At 43.7% G+C, this 25606-nt stretch overlaps 1 protein-coding gene across 1 annotated transcript in view; it reads right to left on the bottom strand.

Annotated features, from left to right (window-relative positions):
- SIGIRR (single Ig and TIR domain containing) overlaps positions 1–21922 on the bottom strand; it is a 44703-nt gene extending 22781 nt beyond the window's left edge. The window contains exons 1-2 of the mRNA XM_077460736.1: positions 21812–21922; positions 21231–21285 (exon numbers count right to left, since the gene is read on the bottom strand). Of these exons, the coding sequence (XP_077316862.1) occupies positions 21231–21237 (7 nt within the window). The 5' untranslated portion in view covers positions 21238–21285; positions 21812–21922. The remainder of the gene's footprint in view (positions 1–21230; positions 21286–21811) is intronic.
- Between the last annotated feature and the right edge of the window lie 3684 nt (positions 21923–25606).

The following is a 25606-nucleotide window of genomic DNA, read 5'->3' as shown; positions in this document are numbered from 1 at the left end:
CCTGCTCTCACGTAATGGGCCCTGCTCTCATGTAATGAGCCCTGCTCTCGCGTAATGGGCCCTGCTCTCATGTAATGGGCCCTGCTCTCACGTAATGGGCCCTGTCTCACGTAATGGGCCCTGCTCTCGTGTAATGGGCCCTGCTCTCACGTAATGGGCCCTGCTCTCATGTAGTGGGCCCTGCTCTCACATAATAGGCCCTGCTCTCACGTAATGGGCCCTGCTCTCATGTAGTGGGCCCTGCTCTCACGTAATGGACCCTGTTCCCATGTAATGTGTCCTATTCCCACATAATGGGCCCTGTTCCCGTGTAATGTGCCTTGCACACACTCAATGCACCCTGTTGCCATGTAATTTGCCCTGCCCTCATATATATATATATATAGTAACATAATCTGTTTGAAAAAGATACAAGTCCAACAATAAAAAAATAAAAAAACACATGCAAATCGAAAACTACATATACACTATCCTATACCCACAGTTGATGCAATGCGCCCTGTTCCCACCATAATGTGCCCTACACTTTATATTTCACATTGCACCTTTCACATTAAATGGGTATTACTGACCAATGATGTAACCGTATGTCACTGGACTTCAAGTAGTAATACCGGGATGATGCTTGCAGGCATAATCTCTGTACCATTTTTTAGAGCCGGCGATGGGCTTCATAAAAGCAATCCTAACGGCTAACTAGCTGCTGGATTTCTTTTACAAACAGCGGGAAGGGACATCCATCTGCCTTCCGGAGCTCTCTCGGGCTCTTCTATCAAACGCTGCAGCCCAAGTTAAAATTGCCACAGCCCTGAATGCAACTGATGTGTACAGCCCTGTCAGTAATATTAGAATTTTGGTTGGCTGCCAGGTGGCAAAACACCAAAAATTACTGTACACAGTGTGAATGAGCCTTTGATTTATGTAAAAAAAAAACTGTTGCTGTAACTTCTTAAAATGTGAGACAGCTTAATGGGGAGCAGTTGGGGTGGTAAAAAAGTGGTTTAACTGCCTGTTTAACCACCCTTTCCAACCACAAGTGTAAACAAGCCCAAAGACAGAAAATGTTTCACCAGATGAAAATAAAGAAAAAAGAGCCTAGAAAAAGAAAAAAACGGCAGCCATTACATTCAAGGATTGGTAAACTGCAATATATTCCATTTTTGTTTTTAGGTTTAGACACTCTTTTTTGTTACAGCATAGAAAGAAACTTTAGATAATTGTGCACCTTCATCCTTGTCTAGAAAAGGACCCTTTCTATTCCAGCATGACTGTCCCCCTATGCACAAAGCCAGCTCCATAAAGACATGGTTAGATGAGTTTGGGAGGAACTCTATTGGCCCGCACAAAGTGCTGGCCTCAACCATGGTCTTTGAGATGAATTGGAAAGCTGATTGTAAGTCAGGTCTTCTCATCCAATAACAGTACATGACCTCTTAAATGCGTTCTTGGCTGAATAGGCAGTTTCCAAAATCTTGTGCAAGGTCTTTCTAAAAGAGCGAAGGCTGTTTTAGCTGCAGCGTGAGGTCGAACATCATTTTAGTGCCTATGGTTTTGAAATAAATCACAACGCTGTGATTTGGCCATATGGTTTAGGTGCCTGAACTGGAAGTGCTTTCCATGGACCTTCAGGTTACCTACCCAAAGGATGCAAAGAGGGATCTAATAAATTTGGCTAACTCAATGGTGGCAAATTCCCATAATACAAAATCTATGTAAAATACATTATTCTATTGTTGCCGATACATTCTGAGTAGATTTTTATAGCATGCAGGTTTAACCACTTCAGTACTGGACATTTTTACCCCCTTCCCGCCCAGGCCAATTCTCAGATTTCAGTGCTGTTACACTTTGAATGACAATTACTCAGTCATGCAACACTGTGACCATATGAAATATATGTATAATTTTTTCGAGACAGAGTTTTCTTTTGCTGGGTTTTTATTTTTTGCTATATTAGAGAAAAAATACCAAATATTTTTGGTACATGTTTTTGTTTATAAAAAACGTTTCTGTTATAAAAATTTGCAAATACCTAATCTTTCTTCATAAATTTGGGCCAAAATGTATTCTGCTATATTTCTTTGGTAAAATAACTAAAATCAGTGTATATTATTTAGTCTGTGTGAAAGTTCTAGAGGCTACAAACTATGGTGTATATATGGTGTGTATATATATATATATATATATATATATATATATATATATATATGAAAATTGATCAGTCCTGATGTACAGATGGCCTGTCTCATTTCTTGGGACACTAAAATGCCAGGACAGTACAAATACTCCCCAAGTAGACAGTCTAAGGTATTTAGTTATGCCGCGTACACACGACCAGACTTATGTCCGACAGACTTCCGAAGGAGTTCTGCCGGAGTTCTGCCGGAGTTCTGACAGAGTTCTGACGGACTTTCCGAATGAGCGGACTTGGCCACACACAATCACACCAAACTCCGACGGATTCGAACGTGATGACGTACGACTGGACTCGAATAAGGAAGTTCATAGCCAGTAGCCAATAGCTGCCCTAGCGTCGGTTTTAGTCCGTCGGAATAGCATACACACGAGCAAATTTTTCGGTAGGAACTGGGTCCGGCAGAGTTCTGGCGGAAAAATTTGAAGCATGTTCCATTTCTAAAGTCTGTCAGACTTTTGCGAATCAAAAGTCCGTTGCAGCCCACACACGATCGAATAGTCTGCCGGAATCATTCCGTCAGACTTTGGATGTTGAAAAGTCCGCTCATGTGTACGGGGCTTTAAGAGGCAGCTGTGCATTGTAGCCAATCAGCTTCTAACTTCAGCTTGACAATAAAACCTAGAAGCTGATTGGTTTCTATGCAAAGCTGCACCATATTTTGCATGCTCCAGTTTTAGAAAATCCCTCAATGATTGGCTATGGATGAAAGCCATTCATTGTGTACAACAGCCATGTGATTGGCCACAGAGATCATGTGGTCCCGGTTCCAGCCTGGTACAATTATCTGTCATCCGCTGTGTCTGGAGGGTGACAGATCACACTGCAGTGTGGCCCAAAGGGCGCAGGAGGCGCATGACTGGGAGGACATCATATGATGTCCACCCAGGATGGAAGAGCTCCTGCTTGGTCGTCGTTCTGCTATAGGCCCGGCGGGAAGCAGTTAAATATTTTTGGATTAGTCACACTTTAACTAAACCACCCCCCTGAAGTTTGCATTCCAAGAGACACAACATCACCCTAAGGCAAAGTGACATTGACCTGATCTTTAGACTTATTACCGGCTGGGTTGTGAGGAAATAAGAATACAAAAAATATAAAAACAACTTCTAAAGGAGTAAAATATGGTAGTACTTACAGTGCCTTGAACATGTATTCATGTCCCTTGAAATTCTCCAACCAAAAACGTAAATGTATTTTATTGGGATTTTATGTGATGGACCAACACAAAGTAGCACATAATTGTGAAGTGGAAGGAAAATTATAAATGTTTTCAAATAAATATGTGAAAAGTGTGGCGTGCATTTGTATTCAGCCCCCCTGAGTCAATACTTTGTAGAACCACCTTTCTCTGCAATTACAGCTGCAAGTCTTTTTGGGGATGTCTCTGCCAGCTTTACACATCTAGAAATATGAATTTCTTGCCCATTCTTTTCAAAATAGCTCAAGCTCTGTCAGATTGGATGGAGAGTGTCTGTGAACAGCAATTTTGAAGTCTTGCCACAGATTCTCAATTGGATTTAGATCCACCTCAGTCTCAAGTCTTTTGCAGACTCTAATGCCGCGTACACACGACAGGACTTAAGTCCGGCAGACTTTCGACGGAGTTCTGACGGAGTTCTGACAGAGTTCTGACGGACTTTCCGAATGAACGGACTTGGCCACACACAATCACACCAAAGTCCGACGGATTCGAACGTGATGACGTATGACTGGACTAGAATAAGGAAGTTCATAGCCAGTAGCCAATAGCTGCCCTAGCGTCGGTTTTAGTCCGTCAGACTAGCACACACACGGGCGAATTTCTGGGTCCAGCAGAGTTCTGTCGGAAAAATTTGAAACATGTTCCATTTCTAAAGTCTGTCAGACTTTTGCAAATCAAAAGTCTGCTGCAGCCCACACACGTTCGAATAGTCTGCCGGAATCATTCCGTCAGACTTTTGATGTTGAAAAGTCTGGTCGTGTGTACGCGGCATAACTGGTTTTCTTCTAAGATTGTCCTGTATTTGGCTCCATCCATCTTCCTATCAACTCTGACCAGCTTCCCCGTTCCTGTTGAAAAAAAGTATCCCCACAACATGATGCTGCCACCACCATGCCTCACGGTGGGGATGGTGTGTTTAAGGTGATGTGCAGTGTTAGTTTTCTGCCACACATAGCGTTTTGCTTTTAGGCCAAAAAGTAAAATTTTGGTCTCATCTGACCAGAGCAACTTCTTCCACATGTTTGCTGTGTCCCCCACATGGCTTCTCGTACACTGCAAATGGGACTTCTTATGGCTTTCTTTCAACAATGGCTTTCTTCTTGCCACTCTTCCATAAAGGTCAGATTTGTGGAGTGCATGACTTATAGTTGTCCTGTGGACAGATTCTCCCACCTGGGATGTCAATCTCTGGAGCTCCTCCAGAGTTACCATGGGCCTCTTGGCTGCTGCTCCGATTAATGCTCTTCTTGCCCGGCCTGTCAGTTTAGGTGAACAGCCATGTCCTGGTAGGTTTGCGGTTGTGCCATACTCTTTCAATTTTCAGATCATGGATTGAGCAGTGCTCCATTAGTTATTCAAAGTTTGGAATTTTTTTTTATAACCTAACCCTGCTTTAAATTTCTCCACAACTTTATCCCTGAACTGTCTGGTGTGTTCCTTGGCCTTCATGATGCCATTTGTTATCTAAGGATCTCTAACAAACATCTGAGGGCTTTACAAAACAGCTGTACTTATATTGAGATTAAATTACACACAATTAAATTTTACTAAATGTACTATTTAGATGACTTATGAAGGCAATTGGTTCCACTAGATTTTAGCTAGGGGTATCAGAGTAAAGGGGCTCAATACAAATGCATGCCGTACTTTTCAGATATTTATCTGTAAAACATTTTTAAAATCATTTATCATTTTCCTTCCACTTTACAATTATGTACCACTTTATGTTGGTCTATCATATAAAATCTCAATAAAATACATTTACGTTTTGGTTGTAACATGACACAGTGTGGAAAATTTCAAGGGGTATGAATACTTTTTCAAGGCACTGTATATAAAATGTGCATTCACAAATGCAGACTGCAGTTTGTATAAAAAGGATAGGAATAAAGGAAGGGTTTGTTTGTGCCTGAAATTTGTTTAACCCTCCCTGGCGGTAGATTATTTCAGATTTTTGATACTGAAAGCGGTACAATTATTTTGCATGGAAATTTGGCATTTTATATTGTAGGCCTGTAATTCTTAGGAATAACTCACTTAAATCTGTCCCAACAGGAGTCTAGTAGACATCTCGGTTATGATAAAGTTTGAAAAACAAAATCTTTATTTATAATAAAATATAAAATAATAAATAACTATAAATAAATAGATGTTGAAGGGCTCATGGCTATCATTTTCTTTCACTTCCCACTTTGGATATGGGACAGGAAATTAAGGGAAATCTCCCCTAAACAGATGGAAAAAAACTGACAGGGGCTATAACCCTCCCTTAAAGTGATTGTAAACCATCACCTTGTAAAGCATCCCATTTCATTTCAAATAGAAATGAAAGGCAAAACATCTGTGTATAGATAAAAAATACATTATAAATATTTTTTTCCCTTTTTTATAAGTGATCACATTCCCTCTGTTCTCAGCTGCATAAGAGCTAGGGGGAAGAGAAGCAACAGCACACTGAGCTTCCCGGTGAATGGCTGTGCAGCAAGGGTGTGTCAGGACAAGTCTGATCAGTGGAGAAGAACATGAGTTCCCAGCATAGCTAGAGAACTGACCACGGTGTGTTCTCCTGCTTAGCGTGGTCAGTTTTTAATAGGATAGCTGAGAAACTGGCAGGAACACCAGGGATTTCACATAAAGGCAGCAATACAAACACCTTGCAAGAAGATTTGAACAAATTAATGGGGTGGGCAACTACATGGAAAATTTGGTTTAATGTGGAAAAATGTAAAATAATGCATTTGGGTGGCAAAAATATGAATGGAATCTATACACTGGTGGGAGAACCTCTGGGGGAATCTAGGATGGAAAAGGACCTGGGGGTCCTAGTAGATAATCGGCTCAGCAATGGCATGCAATACCAAGCTGCTGCTAACAAAGCAAACAGAATATTGGCATTAAAAAGGGGATCAACTCCAGAGATAAAACGATAATTCTCCCGCTCTACAAGACTCTGGTCCAGTCGCACCTGGAGTATGCCGTCCATTTCTGGGAACCAGTCCTGAGGAAGGATGCACTGGAAATGGAGAGAGTACAGAGAAGGGCAACAAAACTAATAAAATGTCTGGAGGATATTAGTGATGAAGAAAGGTTATGAGCACTGAACTTATTCTCTCTGGAGAAGAGACGCTTGAGAGGGGATATGATTTAAATTTACATATACCATACTGGTGACCCAACAATAGGAATACAACTTTTCTGTGGAAGGGAGTGTAATAAGACACGTGGCCACTCATTAAGATTAGAAGAAAAGAGGTTTAATCTTACACTGTGTAGAGGGTTCTTTACTGTAAGAGCGGCAAGGATGTGGAATTCCATTCCACAGGCGGTGGTCTCAGCGGGAAGCATTGATAGTTTAAAAAAACGATTAGATAAGCACCTGAACGACCACAGCATACAGGGATATACAATGTAATACTGACATATAATCACACACATAGGTTGGACTTGATGGACTTGACTTGATGGTCTTTTTTCAATCTCACCTACTATGTAACTATGTAACAAAGAGAACAGGGTACTTTCTCATACAAGTACATGGTACAGCAGGCACATATCAGGAACATGAAATGTTGGGGTAACAAACGCTTTAAGCTGGCCATACATTATACAATGTCCTCTAGATTTACCTTCAACTATGTAGTGCAAGGACCTGTCTGATAGGATACAAATTGAAAGGGTTGCTTAGCTTTGACCTCAAATTATATGGCTTTTGGTAAATCTAAAGGAAAATTGTACAATAACATTTTATAATGTATGGCCTGCTTTACTCTATCCAAAAAAATAAATAAAAATAAAATGATGCCTGTAGTTAAAACAGATCACAAATAACAGATAAAAAAAAAAAAAAGATCTTCAGCAATAAAATATATTTTTCAAGCATTTTCTATATAAAAATAAATGACTCCTAATGGGTGTCCCATGTATGGTTAGTGCTGCATTAGGTACAACTATCAGTGTCACCCATCCTGGACACAACTTTATGCACTTTAACTTCTGGCTCATAATGTTGGGTAACTCGTTCTCCACCATCATCAAATACAAAATGCCTTGTGTACAAAGTGTTCTGTGAATGGACAAGGGGAGAGGAGGGATGGATGAAGGTCACTATCTCCCCTCATCTGACATTTTGTGAATGGACAAGGGTTGACCAAGGTGGGCAGCGAGCCACCCACTATCCTTCACTGTATGAGAGACGGGGCTCATTCACGCTTGTGCAGAAACCTGAATTTTTCTGCACTAGAAAAATGAAGGTCTCTGCAAGGGCACACTGAAAACAATTGTTTTCCATGTGCTCTGTTCACGCTGCAATGGAGCCCCTGGGTGCCAAGCATTGGAGTGCGGGGGGATGCATTCTTTAATGTTTTTTTTTTTGCAATGGGCTGGAGCTCACATGGGGGCTTCGTGTACGGCCCATTTCTATGCACCACAGCCGAGATGCAGTGCATAGAAATATAATTTTGACATTTCAATAAAGTTAGAAGTGAAAAAAAATTACACAGTACGCATCACACTTCCCCCTCCCGACCCTTACACTGACAACTGCCAGAAGTCTCAGGACCAGAAGTTTGGAAGAATGAAATAAACAGTTTCACCTAATGCTTCATTGCAAATGTCCAAAAATATGTTTTTCCTAGAGTTCAGCTTTAAGCTAAAATGGCATCCCTAAATTATTCTTCTATCCATTGTATGCTTGGAGAGCGCTAATGTGTAATTGGCATTTATATATGTACATGCGCATTTGCGTGTGTGTAGGAGTGATTTTTTTTTAATGCAGTAATTAATATATTTAAATGTTTTATTTGCTAATTAATTCATGGGTGCTCAACCTGTGGCCCTCCAGCTGTTGTGGAACTACAAGTCCCACCATGCCTCTGCCTTTGGAAGTCATGCTTGTAACTGTCAGCCTTGCAATGCCCCATGGGACTTGTAGTTCTGCAACAGCTGGAGGGCCACAGGTTGAGAAGCCACAAATTAATTATATATGTAGCACCCTACATATACTCAGTGAGAAGATTAGAAGAGCTCAGGAGATCCAGTGGCGAGTGGATCAGCGGGTTTAAGCAGGCACGTATGTACTGGCCATTGGGACTACAGGGAGTTTCCCGGGGGGCCGATGGCTCAGTGGGCCAGTTTCAGTGACTTGTCCTCAACTTCACGCAGTGATGTGAGAAAGATGAGAAAAATACAGAGGAGAATAAGTGAAATAATAAAAGAAGTTAGTGAGGACTACTTATGTTATGCTACTTATGTTTCTTTGCACAATTACGTATAGTTTTATATACTGTTTTTGTGCTTGTTTGCAAAATTAAAGTGGGCTGGTCTGGATGAAGTCCAGGGCCAAATTTTTGTCCCAGTCCAGCCCTGGGTTTAAGTGATAGACTGGGAGCTCAGTTGAGTGAAGATCTAAAAAAGGAGATTGTGGAGGAAGTGTAAGTTCATTACACCTTTTGTTAGGAACTGTTCAAGATTGTTGCCATATGAGACAGCGTTTCTACACATGCAGACGTGGTGTCCAGCTGGGTGCCTTTCCCTGCGTGGCTGTTTACCTATAGAAGTCTCAGAGTCTGCTAATTAACATTGCAACTACTAAAGGGTGTCCTGGCCTTAACCCTCTCTCCCACAGAAAATAAATCTCTTTACATTCAAAAAGTGTCTGGCACCCATTAATCTGCCTTACATTACACTCACCATGCCTCGTAACCCACTCTACACAGAAGGATGTCAGCTGTCCATAACTCTGGAGGTCACTATTAGGCCTGGAGAGACTTTCATGCAACTTTTGAGGGTTAACATTGAAGTCTATGGCTCTCAAGTTGCATGAAAGTCAGACCAAAGTAGTGCATGAACTAGTTGCTACTTTGAATTCGCACATATATAAATGGTTATTAATGGATAAATCTGGTAACGACTTGTCCTGCGACTTTGATGTCAAAAGTTGCATGACAAGTCGCACAAGTGTAAACGGAGCCTGATTCCCAAAGCCAAGCTGAAGTTAGAAGCTGACTGGCTACCATGCACAGCTACACCAGATTCTGAGTGCATAAGTTTTAGTAAATTGTCCTCTAATGCCACGTACACACGACCGGACTTTCCGGCAGACTAGGTCCGACGGTCTTCCGGACGGACTTTCGGCGGAGTTCCGATGGACTTCCAAACGAACGGACTTGGCCACAAATGAATGGCCTAAGTCTGTTTGAAAGTACGTTAGTTTTGAACGTAATGACGTAAGACGGGACTAAAAAAGGAAGTTCAATAGCCAGTAGCAAATAGCTTCCCTTGCGGCATATTTGAGTCCGACAGATTTGAAACATGTTCTATTTCTAGGTCATTCTGAGTTTTTAATTGAAAAACGATCGGATTAGCGCACACACGATCGGATTGTCCGACGGACTGATTGCCTCTGACCTAGTCTGCTGGAAAGTCTGGTCGTATGTATGCGGCATAAGGGTGTATTTAGGATCCATGTTCTGATGTTTAGTAACTGTGGAGATTTCAATAGGTGTAAACCTGGAAGAGCTTAAAGCTGAGCACTTGGGTTCATTCGCAGCAGATCAAGGACCTCCAATCTGCTCCAACTGCTGGACTATTCTGAGAGCCCCTGCAGGAGAGACCAGGAGAAAGGTGAAGGGGGTAGGAGGGTGGCATTGTACCACCACACCACGTAGAGGTGCGCGATTAATCGTGAAACGATTGCGATCTCGATTCACCCCCCCACACGATCTAAGTTCTGGGTGACCCGCGATTTTCGATTTTCTTTTAGTGCCGCCGGTTCCACGTAACCAGCGTGGAACGCAAATGGCGGATATCGGAACTGACGTCAGCCATCGGAACTGACGTCAGTCATTGGAGCGTGCGATGTGGCGTGCCGCTGCGTGGTTGGGGGCGGGTACAGTGGCCGGGAAACAGCGCGCTGTTTACACTGTGATTGCTCAGATGGAGCGATCACTTGTAAACAAACCGGCGTCCTCTCTCCCCCTCTGTACTAATCTGTACAGTGGAGGGGAGAGATCCAGAGATGGAAGCAGCCATCCCTCCTTACCCTGCCAATACTCTAGCAATACCCTGCCAATACTCTAGCAATACTCTGCAATACTCTGCAATACCTTGCCAATACTCTAGCAATACCTTGCCAATACTCTAGCAATACCCTGCCAATACTATAGCAATACCCTGCCAATACTCTAGCAATACTCTGCAATACCCTGCCAATACTCTAGCAATACTCTGCGATACCCTGCCAATACCCTTCCTGACAATACTCAGCGATACCCTGCCTGTAAATTTTTCTAATAAAATAGTTTTTTGAGAATCGTGAGAGAATCGTGATCTTCATTCTAAGCAAAAGAATCGTGATTCTCATTTTTCCTAGAATCGTGCAGCTCTAACACCACGTGATTGGGTGGCTTTGCAGTAGTATGAATCGATTCTACATGAAACTGATAAGCCGCATTTTTAAATAAAACAAACCTGCGGCCATTATTACGGTCTTGGGTTTGTTTTTATAATTTCACTGACGATGCATCATATCAAGAAGTCTAAGCCCTTGTACACACGGTCGGAGAATCCGTCGGAATGTGTCCTATCGGACCGTGTTGTCGGATAATCCATGCATCGGACTGATTCCGTCAGAATATCCGTCGGACCCAATTTTCCAACTTGTTGGAAATATTTCCCGACCAACTGGGCCGATCGGACATACTCCGATCATGTGTAGAGAATTTTGATCGGACCAAGTGCCACGCAAGCTCAGATCAAATTCCTACATCAAAGCTATTGGCTACTAGCCTGAATGTAGTCCCATCGTAACGAAATTACGTCATCACGTTCTGAAAGATCGGATTTTTCGACAACTTTGTCCGACCGTGTGTATGCAACAGTTTCGGACAAGATCCGTCGGACAAAATCCGACGGATTTGGTTGTCGAAATCTCCGACCGTGTGTACAGGGGCTTAAAGGGGCTGTAAAGCTTTGTTTTTTTATTTTCTAAATAGGTTCCTTTAATTACTTGCTGACTGCCGGCAGTCAAATGATGGCCAGGCAGCGCACCTATTGTGGCGGGAGGCCGTCATATGACGGCCTCCTGCTTAAACAGGGAATGCGCGCGATCGTGCGCGCGCATCCCTGTTTCTTCGGTGGCGGCGTGTCACAGAGACACCGCTCGCCACCGAAGGGGGTGAACAGCCATTGGTTATGGCTGTTTACCACGTGATCGGCCGTGATGAAGTCACGGCCGATCACAGATGGTCACACCCCCACTGTGCACGGAGCATGCGCGCGCACGCCGGTGGCGGCGTGTTTCCCGGGAACATTGCTCATCACCGACGCTGGTAAACAGCCATTGGCCATCTGTTTACCCACGTGATCGGCTGTGATCCTTTCACAGCTGATCACTAAAATGTAAACAAACCACGGTAACGAGATGTTACCGGCTTCTCCTCCTCACACACCGATCGTGTGTGAGGAGGATATTGCAGTAACATCTCATTACCGTCTACAGTGTACACCAATCATACTGATTGCCTGCCCCCCCCCCCCATAAAGAGGATCTGTCACCACCCCTCATAGTACCTATCAATCACAGTCCATCAGAGTACCTGTCACAGTCCATCAGAGTATTTGAGTACCTGTCACAGTCCATCAGAATACAAGAGTACCTGTCACAGGCTATCAGAGTACCCGAGTACCTGTCACAGTCCATCAGAAGACCCGAGTACCTGTCACAGTCCATCAGAGTACCCGAGTATCAGAGTACCCGAGTACCTGTCACGGTCCATCAGAGTACCCGAATACCTGTCACAGTCCATCAGAGTATCCGAGTACCTGTCACGGTCCATCAGGGTACCCGAGTACCTGTCACGGTCCATCATGGTACCAGAGTATCTGTCATGGTCCATCAGAGTACCCGAGTACCTGTCACGGTCCATCAAAGTATCCGAGTACCTGTCACAGCCCATCAAAGTACCCGAGTACCTGTCACGGTTCATCTGAGTACCCGAGTAGCTGTCACAGCCCATCAAAGTACCCAAGTACCTGTCACGGTTCATCCGAGTACCCGAGTACCTGTCCCAGTCCATCTGAGTACCCGTCACAGTTCATCTGAGTACCTGAGTACCTGTCACAGTTCATCTTAGTACCCGAGTACCTGTCACAGTCCATATGAGTACCCAAATACCTGTCACCAGGCCATCAGAGTACCCGAGTACCTGTCACCAGGCCATCAGAGTACCCGAGTACCTATTTCCAGCCCATCAGAGTACCCGAGTAACCATTTGCAATCCATGTTTTATAGAATATATGTTGGGGTGTTTTCTTTCCAAAATGGGGTCCTTTTTGGGGTAATTTCACTGTCCTAGTGGTCTAGGACCTTCAAAAGTGTAATGGGTAGGAATGAAATGAGATGTGTCATTTATGCTCCTAGAACGCCTGAACGTACTACTTCAATGTTTGGCCTCTCTATGTGACCAGGCTGTGTAAAAGTCCTACACATGTGGTATCGCCATACTCGGGAGGAGTAGCAGAATGTGTTTTGGGGTGTAATTTTTGCTATATACATGCTATGTGTTAGAAATATCTTATAAATTGACAACTTTGTGTAAAAAAAAAAAAAATGCGTTTTCATTTTTTTCCACATATTCCAAAAACTTCTGGAAAAAAATTAAGCGTTCAAAAGACTCATTATGCCTCACAGATTATACGTTGGGGTGTTTGATTTCCAAAATGGGGTAATTTTATGGGAAATTCCATTGTCTGGTACTCCAGGGCCTTCAAAAGTGTAATAGGTGGTTGAGAAATGAGATGCATAATTCTTGCTCGTAGAACGTCTGAAGGTACTACATCAATGTTGGTGCTCTGTATGTGGCCAGGCTGTGTAAAAGTCTCACACATGTGGTATCGTGTACTCGGGAAGAGTAGCAGAATGTATTTTGGGGTGTAATTTGTTGTATGCATATGCTGTGTGTGAGAAATAACCTGATAATATCACAATTTTGTAAAAAATAATAATAATAAAAAAAAAATCTTCATTTTGAAAAGAATTGTGGGAAAAAATGACAACTTAAAAAAACTCACCATGCTACTTACATAATAACTTGGAATGTCTACTTTGTAAAAAGGGGTCATTTGGGGGGTATTTGTACTTTCCTGACTTGTTAGGCCCCTTTCACACATGCGGATGAAATACGGGCCATACATTCATCCCTATGGGATAGCGGGTGTCTGCGGATGAGCATCCGCAGACACCCGCTATTGTCCGCCTCCGCAAATGTCCGATTCTGCAGATGGAGGAAAATCCTATTTTTCTGTCCGTCTGCAGAGCGGATCGGATGAACACGGACACACGGTCCGTGCTCGTCCGAACCCCATAGAGGAGAGCGGAGAGCTGACAGGGCGGCCCCGCACAGTGTGCGGAGACCGCCCTGTCCGCAGCCGGCTCAGCGGGGACAACGGAGCGATCCCTGCTGAGCGAGCGGATCATTACGGGGGGGATCTTTACTGATCCGCCCCGTGTGAAAGAGGCCTTAGTGTCTCAAGAAATGAGATACACCTCATGTACTGAAGGCCTGATCAGATGTGATAAATTTTTAGCGATTGGCACCATCGTTTTTAGACTCTGTAACTTTCACAAAGACCAAATAATATACACTAATGTGAGTTATTTTTACCAAAGATATGTAGCAGTATAAATTTTGGCCAAAATCTATGAAGAAAAATTACTAATTAGCAAAAATTTATGACAGAAACAAAGAAAAAGGCATTTTTTTCACACAATTTACGTTTTATTTTATTTATAGCACAAAAAATAAAAAACCCACTAGTGATTAAATACCACTAAAAGAAAGCTCTATTTGTGTGTAAAAAAGAACGCAAGTTTCATATGGGTACAGTGTTGCATGAGTAATTGTCATTCAAACTGTGAGAGCGCTGAAAGCTGAAAATTGGTCTGGTCAGGAAGGGGATGTAAGTGCACTGTATTGAGGTGGTTAAGCTAGTGCATTGTTGGTTCACTTACCTTTTCCTTCAATTTCCCTTTTAAATTATTTTTTTCTTTGTCTGAATTTCTCACTTCCTGTTTCTCCTCACTAAACTTCACACCATCATCCGAGCGGTGTTTAGTCAGCCAAAACAGCTTACTGAACAGCTTACTGAGGAGGAACAGGAAGTGAGAAATTCAGACAAAGAAAACAAAGAAAAAAGCATTTAGAAGGGAAATCGAAGGAAAAGGTAAATGAACCAACAATGCACTAGCTTAAAGGAACCTATTTAGAAAATAAAAAAAATAACCTTTACAGCCCCTTTAAGCCCTGAAACAGGCAGACATGTGAAGGCATGTATAAATATTTACAGAAGTAAGGGGTGGGAATTCTAGATTGTGTGCAATCTTTTATTGGTATTGTCAATATACAGTAAATACCATCAGTGCATTTATTATGTTTTTATAGACAGTTACATAGACAGGTATGAATTTAGGAACTGTCAGATAGCTGTGAGCTTCCTCTTTGTCATTTTATGATCCTATGGAGAATCACCAAATATGTATTCTAATACTGGAACCTTTACCTCTTCATTATGCAACTCAATCCTAATAAACCATTTAATACATTCTTTTATTATATGTTAAGGCAGCCCTACAAAGGTCATGAGCCAAGTTAAGTTTTATTAGATCTTATTATTAGAAAATTGGGCCCTATATATAGCAATCATAAATCTACACTAACTGTTATTTATCCAGCTTGGAAACTTGTCATATTGCACAATGACCACATGTAATTGTGTATTCAACACGTGCAACTTTTTTCCCTGTATAGTCTGGAAATTCAACAGTCTGCTGAATGGCCAGCTCATACAAACTGGCCCTGTATATGGGTTGGGATCTTTACATATGTGACTAAATATAAGGTGCCCATACACAACAACAAACAAGCACAACATATACTGCTATAATCTGCAGTATAATGCTGCGTACACACGGTCGGATTTTCCGACAACAAATGTTCGATTGGAGCTTGTTGTCGGAAATTCCGACCATGTGTGGGCTCCATCAGACATTTTCCGTCAAGAGTTTCCGACAAACAAAATTTGAGATCTGGATCTCCAATTTTCAGACAATCGTGTGTACACAATTTCGACGCACAAAATTCCACGCATGCTCGGAATCAAGCAGGAGAGCCCTCTCCTGCCACCAATAAAAGTGATCTCACGGAAAATCTGTTGCAGAGACCACTTTTATCTTGTAGCGGACGGCCCGCTGAAGAAGAGGATACCGAGGTTATGGCAACTAGCTGCTGCATAACAACGATAACCTCCTTCAAACAGCCGACGTAAAACTGTGGCGGGTGGTCTGTAAGTGGTTAAAACCCCCTGGGATAGTCATGCCACATATCTCAAGAGGCTTCAAAAGCAGGGAGATAGAGTGATTCTGAGAAAGAGGGTTCTCCCTCGAAACGCATAAGCCAAGCTGTTACGGACACCCTTTGGTCCCCTTGCACCATTGGAATCCTCCAGCGTTCCTAAAGGTGACTTGTCTGTGATTTTGTTCTGACATTTGTGTGTACAACATATGTTTGTGAGTATTATGTACATCTTTTATCTTTAGATATAAAACCTTTTAATGGAATTGCACTAGGTCATGTGATCATCTCTTGTTTTTATTGGCTGGCGGGCAGAGCTGGTGTGTCAGTGGGGGCTGTCTGCCTGAACATGGAAGTGGCAGTCGTGCTCCTGATGTCAACAGAGAAAAATATAGTGGTGCAGGACTCAGGCTGTGGCACCTAAACAGGATTCGCTGTGCAGGTGAGTATCCAGATAGCAAGGATTTTTGGCAGGGTTTAATTGTAAGTCTGTTAACTTGCTGCACATTTTCATTGGCAAGTTGTACACTTACGGAGCACTTGAAACACAAGTTTCCAGTTGACACTTTTCCAATTTGTAACAAATTTGCGTGGCAAGTATCTAGCAATAGCAAAGTTGCAGTGGTGAGTCTACAGCAAGAGCCTTGCAAGTTTACAGCATGAAAATTCCGTGCCCCCTGTGGTAGGGTGACTACCCTGTTTCCCCTAAAATAAGACCTAGCATGAGTGTTGGTGATGGCTGCAATATAAGCCCTACCCCCCAAATAAACCCCATCCTCTTTCCCCAAAAATAAGCCCTACCCTGAGAATAAGACATAGAAGGACTTTAACCAGGGCTTATTTGGGGGGTAGGGCTTATATTGCAGCCATCGTCGACAATCACGCTAGGTCTTATTTTAGGGGAAACAGGGTATTATGCCGGGTACACACTACCAGACTTTCTGGCAGACTAGGTCCGACGGTCTTCCCGACGGACTTTCGGTGGAGATCCAATGGACTTTCTGAACTAATGGACTTGGCCACACACAAACGGACTAAGTCCGTTCGTTTTGAACGTGATGACGTAGGATGGGACTAAAAAAAGGAAGTTCAATAGCCAGTAGCCAAAAGCTGCCCTTGCGTCATATTTGGTCTGTCGGACCAGCACACAGACGAACGGTTTTCCCGATCGGAATTGAGTCTGCCAGACAGATTTGAAACATGTTCTATTTTTAGGTTTTTTTAGATGAAAAACGATTGGATTAGCCCACACACAATCGGATTGTCTGACAGACTGATTCCGTCGGACCTAGTCCGGTCGTATGTACGCGGCATTACACAACATAACTGAACCAGAACTTGCAGCAGACTTGCAGAATGTTTGCAAAGAAAGTTGATCTGGAGTCATTCAATGCAGATTTGCTGCAATTGGGCAACAAATGTGTGAAGCCTGGCAAGTCTAGCAATAGCTTAGCAAGTCATTTTCAAACATGCAGTATAATTGCTTGCTATCTGGGTATGTTGATTGAGTATAACCCTGCATAACCGGTAAAACAAAGGAGAAAGCGGTGACGTTCTTCCTTAAGGTCATTTACTCAGGTATTGAATAGCCAAAATAGAAGAGGGCCCTTTTAGACCATGTCGGTTGTCCTGTTTTTGTTTTGTACAATCCGGGGAGTCAGTGGGTAATATCTTAGATGTGGAGATTAAGGCTAGGTTCAGATCTTTGCATGTCGGGAATGCGCACAAAATCTTGCGCTTTCCTGGCACGCAGAGAAACATGCTTCCCTTTAGCAAACACACATGGGGGTTGATTTACTAAAGGCAAATCCACTTTGCATTACAAGTGCACTTGGAAATGCAGTCGCTGTAGATCTGAGGGGTAGATCTGAAATGAAGGGAAGCTCTGCTGATGTTATCATCCAATCATGTACGAGCAAAAATGCTGTTTTTTATTTTCCTTGCATGTCCCCCTCAAATCTACAGCAAGTACACTTCTAAGTGCCCTTTCAGTGCAAAGTAGTAAATCAACTCCATGGTGCCATGCGATTTCACACTCACCAAACCACATGGTGTCACAGCACTAGGCTCGGTGTCGCACATTTTTGGAAAAGATTCAAACCCAGGAAGTCAGCACAGCACAGGGATGGTGGGAACCCCTCATAATAGGCACAGTGGGTGTACACTCAGACCCAGGAACTCAGCACAGGGATGATGGGAACCTCTCATAATGGACACACAGCAGGTGTACAGACCTGGGAACTCAGCACAGGGATGGTGGGAACCCCTTCATAATGGACACACAGCAGGTGTACAGACCTGGGGACTCAGCACAGGGATGGTGGGAACCCCTCATAATGGACACAGCAGGTGTACAGACCTGGGAACTCAGCACAGGGATGGTGGGAACCCTTCATAATGGACACACAGCAGGTGTACAGACCTGGGAACTCAGCACAGGGATGGTGGGAACCCTATGGGAATTTCTATGCTTACGAATTTTATAGGAAATACGACATTTCGTTAACAAATTTTGGATCCAAATTCCGTTACAAAAGAAACATGACTGGTGTTTTGTTCAGAAATCAGAGGAAGTCAGCACAGCACAGGGATGGTGGGAGCCACTCATAATGATAAATTCATCATAACGAACTTTTGTTATTTTGCAAAAAGTTTACGAATCTAACGAAAATTCGTATTTCGTACAAATCCAAATTGAATTTCGGACACGAAATACGAATTCATACGAAACGGAACGAAGCGAAACTAATTTATTGACGGTGCACATGTCTTATTCTTAGTAATAACACACTTAAAGTGGTTGTAAACCCTTAAAAACCACTCTGACCTACAGGTAAGCCTAAATTAAGGCTTACCTGTAGGTCCAAGAAATATCTCCTAAACCTATACGGTTTAGGAGATATTTACAAAAAGACAGCCACTGCGCAGCGCACTGGGCAGGCCGCAGATCGCGGCGACATGCCGCTCGTGTCGGCTCCCGTGCGCATGCGCAGGAGTGACGTCACCGCGGCTCTGGCAAATCACAGCGCCGGAGCAGCGAGAACCCGAAGTCGCTCCGGGATACATGGCAGCGGCGAAGAGGAAGACGGAGGACCGCTTCGGGGGCTTCGTTCTCAGGTAAGTTATTCATAATGAGCTAGTATGCTATGCAAACTAGCTCATTATGCCTTTGCCTTACAGGGTGTGTTTTTTTTTTTATATTGCCTTTACTTCCTCTTTAAATCTGTCCAAACAAGAGTCTAGTAGACAGCCCAGGTATGATAAAGTTTAAAAACACTTAATCATGAACTATAATATAATAAATAACTATACAAAATTATAAAAAAAAAATAATATAACAATAATAAAATTAATTTCCCCACGATTCACTAACGCTCAATTCTGCAAGTGTTCTCATTTACTATCGCTATTTTCTAGCTGGTCTCAAACCGCTTTTGACGTAAGGGGGCACTTTTTGGTTGCTATGGACAATCTCAAGTTTCCAGCCAGAAAGAACAGTATTTATAATATAACAATGCATGCAGGGCACTGGACAAATCACTTGGGACAAAAGGGATGTGAAATGATTTGTTACAGTAATGTAATCTGTAAGATTACAGTGGACTGTATGTGTTATGAATTTTGTACTTTTTGAATTTGCCGCCATATTCGTGACACTCACAGGGAACGAAACCCAGCGCACAGAGACATCGGGCGGAGGACAGAGCCCACACACACAGCGGGGGGACATCACAGGATCCTGGGGACAAGGTAAGTACACTGCACTAGGATCCTGAGATGCAATCCTGAGTGTGGCTTGGGGTTACCGCTAATTATACTGAAATTTAACCCCCGAGCCACACTCGGGAATACCGCCAGGGAGGTTAAACAAAAATCTTGTGATCTGGCATCGTCCGCAAAATTTTTTCGTGTTTGTCCCTGTGGAAAATTTTGCTGATCGGCTCTCAAAAGCTGTGTACTAATGGTCAGATTATCCTACGATTGCTTTGAAAGTGATATTTGTTGTCCCATTTTTCGTATCGTGTGTACGGGCTTTAAGTCATCACTGTAAGTGGCCATAACTTTTGTAGATTGGAGCAAAAATTGAGGAATGTTGGGTGGAAAAATCTGTAATGCCGTGTACACATGATCCGACTTTCCGGCACACTAGGTCTGACATTCTTCCCCACGGACTTTCCGAACTAACGCACTTGGCCACACACAATTACACCAAAGTCCGACGGATTTGACCGTGATACCATATGGCCGGACTAGAATAAGGACAGGGGCAGACCAGGGCTGGACTGGGACAAAAATTTGGCCCTGGGCTTCATCCAGACCGGGCCACTTTAATTTTGCGAACACTCACAAAAACAGTATATATATACTGTTGGGGAGTGGGGTGGAGGACACAGAGGCACAGCGTGGGTGGTGGAGGACACAGGGGGACACTGGGGGGGGGGGGGGGGTGGAGGACACAGTTGAACACCGTGGGGGGTGGAGGACACAGTTGGACACAGTGGGCGGCGGAGGACACAGGGGGACACAGTGATAGGTGGAGGACATAGTGGGGGTGGAGGACACAGGGGGACACAGTGGGGGGTGGAGGATACAGTGCGGGTGGAGGACACAGTGAGGGGTAGAGGACAGAGAGGGACAGCGTGGGGTGGAACAGGAGAGTATCATGGGGCCTCCTGTGATCCTGTTGGAGCCATTACTTTGACAGGCTGTCACTCAAAGCGCCCCACTGAGCCATCGGCCCACTGGGAAATTCCCGGTAGTCCCAATGGGCAGTACATGCCTGGGGCGGACTGACAACTCATGGGGCCCCAGGCAATAGGACATTATGGGGCCCCCAGGCAATCAGAGGTTATGGGGCCACACAGTATACAATCACACAGTATACACAGACATGTTTCTATTGGCTAAGAAGGTACTGGAGAGGTGGGGCAGCTATAATCTCTGGATTTTTAAACCAAAAGGATGTCGGTAAGGGACATTTCATAGACAGATGTAAAAAAAAAAAGATTTTTACATACTGTCCCTGGTTTTACTGAGGCTGGCAACCCTGATGGGGCCCCCGAGCAGTGCCCGAGTTGGCGAATGATCAGTCCGCCCCTGAATAAGGACGTTCATAGCCAGTAGCCAATAGCTGCCCTAGCGTCGGTTTATGTCCGTCGGACTAGCATACAGACTAATGTATTTTTCGACCTGACTCAAGTCCTTCGGAAAGATTTGAAACATGTTTTAAATCTAAAGTCCATCTGATTTTTTGTCAGCAAAGGTTCGATGAAGCCCACACACGATCGAACTGTCCGACGGGTTCGTTCCCTCGGACCTTTGCTGTCGAAAAGTCCAGCCGTGTGTACATGGCATCAGTGTTAGGTTATTGTGAAATCAGTGGCATAGATATACTGTAGGCACAACGACAATAGGCAATAAGCTTGTAGCATGAGCCAGGGGCATGCAGAAAGTAAAAAAAAAGTAACCGGGTGGCAATTCTCACCAGTCATTTTCTTGGGACGTCGCTGGCTTATCTCTCACAAGGGGACGTTTCAGTGCTGTTGACAGACAGAGAAGATGTGACACCAACACCCATGACAAACATATATCAATGGTGACAGTAAAATCGAATCTGGACACATATAAAGCAACACTAAACACATTTGTCTGCTTACACAACAAAAAAACACAAAAAAAAAAAAAGAGATAATAGGAATGTGACCAGCCCAAGGTCACACAAACATTCCAGGTGCACTCAGCCAAGAATTCACTTTCGGTGTTGCCACCCTACTCAGAGATGTTTCGCAATCGAAGTAAAATTCGATAGGGGGCCATTCAGCGCACATTGCATACGATGGGCAGGAGAGGCAGAAAATGATCATTCTACTATATCCGGACATGACAGCTCCAAAGCTGCAAGCTGACATATCATCAAGGCAAGAATACACAGGGTCTGTTAGGAAAGTAATGGAGATAGAGGGAGACGTAGACAATTCAGAAGTTTCCCAGGAAATAAAGAGCGCAAAGTACGCAAAGAGGACCACCCCAAATAGTTACGACTGGAGACACACGGCTATTACTTACCACTGATCTCCTCTGTACTATGCTGAACGCCTGCAACCACAACACCTGTGAGAGGAGGAGCAGGAGGAGGAGAAGCAGGAAGTAATATCTCTAATCTACCTGTGTACAGTATACTGAATGGAGGAGCTGGACTTCCCCCGACTGCACCATGCTGTGCAAACACACTGCCCTATCAATGCCATTGCATCTCTCTATTCTATTCTCTCTAATCACCCCGCATTTCATCAGGGTTGGGTGTTCCCCACCCCAATTTGTAACAAAAGTTATACAAAGGTCAAAAATGATAATTACTGCTTCTTATTTTAACTAGATGCAACATTATAATTATAACCATACTATATATATAGCCTTGTACACAAGGGGTGATTTGATTTGTGCTCCATGCAAGACCTTGGGGTTGATTTACTAAAGGCAAATAGAATTTGCGCTTTGCAAAGTGCAGTTGCTCCAAAGCTTAGTAAATGAGGTAAAGCTTCCAATCACATGCAAGGAAAAAAAAACAGCATTTTTGCTTGCATATGATTGGATGGTGAAAGTGTGCAGAGCTTTTGCTTATTTACTAAGCTTTGGAGCAACTACTCTTTTAGGGTCGGTTCACACTGGGACAACTTGTCAGGCGACTTAGCCGCCTGACAAGTCGCGTCCCGTTCTGTACAAAGGAACTGTTCTAATCGGAAGTCGCTTTTTCTAAGTCGCTCCGACTTAGAAAAAGGTTCCTGTACTACTTTTAGGGCGACTTGCATTGATTTCTTTAGAGAAGTCGTTTTGCAAGTCGCCGTAGCGGTCGTGTCCAGGTCGCCTAAGGCAGTCGCGCTGTAAGTCGTGCTGCCTCAGTGTGAATCGACACGTAGAGAGCAACTACATATTGCAAAGTTTATTTGCCTTTAGTAAATCAACTCCCATGTGTTTACCCGTATAGGGATGCACAGATGTTCTCTGAATCCCTGTGCGGGTGTTCCCATTCATGTCTAGATGGATGCAGCGACTGTATGGATACAACCGCTGCTTCCAATATGACATCCACATAGATCCCAACTGTCCTTGATTTGGAGCAATGTCCCCTGTCCCTCATTCCTCCTTATTTGTCCCTCATTTTGGTCTGATCTATATAGTTGTATATAAAATGCCGGTTTTAACTATCAAAAAGTGTTTTCTAGCATTAAACCTTTCATCTTATTTCTAAATTGCTGCATTTGTTAATTCCAAAAGCCAATAAAGGAATAGTAGTGCTAAAAAAAAAGCACTTGTGGGTTTAACCAATCTTGATTTTTTTTGTACAATTCTCCTTTAAGGGGGCGTGGCAAAGGGTGTGTCCTATGCCTGTATACTTTTGCTGATAGGTGTCCCTCATTCCCATCTCAAAAACTTGGGAGGTATGCATCCGTGTGGGTACATGTCCCTCAATTCACTCTGGGTGCATTCAGAGCCATGAACCGTCTCCCATACTTATGCTTACCGGCCACTTTATTAGGTAACCTGTTCAGTTCCTTGATATTGATAACACAGATTGCTAATCAGCCAATCTCTTGGCAGCAACTTAATGAATTTAGGCATCTAGAGGTGGTAAAGACGACTTCCTGAAGTTGAAACCGAACATCAAAATGGGGAAGAAAAGGGGATTTAATTGGCTTTTAAGGTGTCATGGTTGTTGGTGCCAGAAAGCTGGTCTGAGTATTTCAAAAACTGCTGATCTACTGGGATTTCCACACACAACCATCTCAAGGGTTTACAGAGAATGGTCCAAAAAAGAGAAAATATCCAGTGAGTGGCAGTTGTGTGGAACAAAATGCCTTATTGATGTCAGAGGTCAGAGGAGGATGGGCAGACTGCTTTGAGATGATGCAGCATACCATCTCTGAATGCACAACACATCGAACCTTGAAGCAGATGGGCTACAGCAGCAGAAGACCACACAGGGTGCCACTCCTCTCAGCTAAGAACAGGAAACTGAGGCTATAATTTGCACAGGCTCACCAAAATTGGACAATAGAAGATTGGAAAAATGTTGCCTGGTCTAATAAGTCTCGATTTCAGCTGCGACATTCAGATAGTAGGGTCAGAATTTGGCGTAAACAACAGTATTGTTGCTGACCATGTCCATCTCTTTATGACTACAGTGTACCCATCTTCTGGCTAATTCCAGCAGAATAATGCACCATGTCACAGAGCTCAGATCATCTCACCATTGGTTTCTTGAACATGACAATGAGGTCACTGTACTCCACAGTTATCAGATCTCAATCCAATAGAGTACCTTTGGGATGTGGGGGAACGGGAGATTCGCATCATGGAAAAACCTCTAGGAAATGTTTCCAACACAAGGTGTAAGTAAATAAAGTGTGTATGTCATATTGGGAGCAACAGCTGTGTTTTTGGTGCGTTTTTTAAATCACGTGTCTTTTTTTCACAGGTGCAGGTCAATGTCAGGCAACCCCAAAATGCATTGGAAACGTGGAAAAAAAACGCAACAAAAAACGTATTTACTGTGTTCTTGCAACATCACATTGTGAATGCAGCCTAAATCACCTGGTCAGTTCAAGTATGGTTTAGGAGAAGCAGTGGCGGCTCATCCATTAAGGGTGCACAGGTGCCGCCCCCTCTCTACCCACGCCACCCTCTATATGTATTGTGGATAGATTCATGCATGAAGTACCTGATTAGAGCCATGGGCTATAATAGGCTTCAAAATAGGGTGGACTCCGGGATTGTGCTTGCCCACCCAGGTGTGTTAGAAAAGAAAATGAATATTCGCTTTTCTAACACTGAACCGCCTCTCCGACAATCAGAGAGCGCAAGTCTGATACTGTCACCTGAATGGCTGAAAGGGTAGGCGATCCTTTTGGACACCTAGCACGAAGGAAGAAGAGACGCACGGCGGAAGCATAAAAGACACAGGAGTCACCGCCCATGCCATAGCTTGCCGCTGCCTGACCCACTGCCCATCCCATAGCTCGCCGCCATCACCCGCTGCTTGACCCGCTACCAAAATCGGGTGAGCGACGGTCAGACGACGAGTGGGTGGGCATGGGGGGGTGGGAGGTTTGCTGGTTAAATGCCACCAGGGGGGCACAGTGGCTGCAATAGATGAGCACAGTGGCTGCAATGGATGGGCACAGTGGCTGCTATGGATGGGCACAGTGGCTCAATGGATGGGCACAGTGTCTGCTATTGATGGGCACAGTAGCTGCTATTGATGGGCACAGTGGCTGCAATTGATGGGCACAGTGACTGCTATTGATGGGCACAGTGGTTGCAATTGATGAACACAGTGAGAGTGCAATTGATGGGCACAGTGGCTGCAATTGATGGCACAGTAAGGTTGCAATTTAGTTTTTTTTTTCAGAATTTTTCAGTTTGTTTGCACCCCCCCCCCCCCCCCAAATTTTGAGCATTGGGCGCCACTGATGAGAAGAATACCATTATGTCTTTTGGAACCAAATCCCTGGGTTCTCTTTTCTTATCAGTTGTCGCTCTTTTTGGACACTTAAAAGCTGAACTCCAGGAATTACATTTTTTGCATACTTACATTGGGCCAACTTGGCACGATGTAAGTATGCATATCTGACATCCAAAGGGCAACACAATGGCTTAGTGGTTAACATTTCTGCCTTGCTGCAGTAGGGTCATCGGCTTGAATCCTAACAGGACACGACCTGCATGTTCTCACTGTGCCTGTCTGGGTTTCCTCCGAGCACTCCTGATTTCCTCCATACTCCAAAGACATGCTGGTGGGTTAAGGAGGCATAAACATTAGATTGTAAACTCCTTGATGGCAGGGACTGATAAGAATGTACA

This window comes from Lithobates pipiens, unplaced genomic scaffold (assembly GCF_037356315.1).
Source record: "Lithobates pipiens isolate NorthernLeopardFrog02 unplaced genomic scaffold, aLitPip1_a1.2 Scaffold_10, whole genome shotgun sequence".
Classification (NCBI taxonomy): Eukaryota; Metazoa; Chordata; class Amphibia; order Anura; family Ranidae; genus Lithobates; species Lithobates pipiens.
This window is presented reverse-complemented; position numbering and strand designations above follow the sequence as displayed.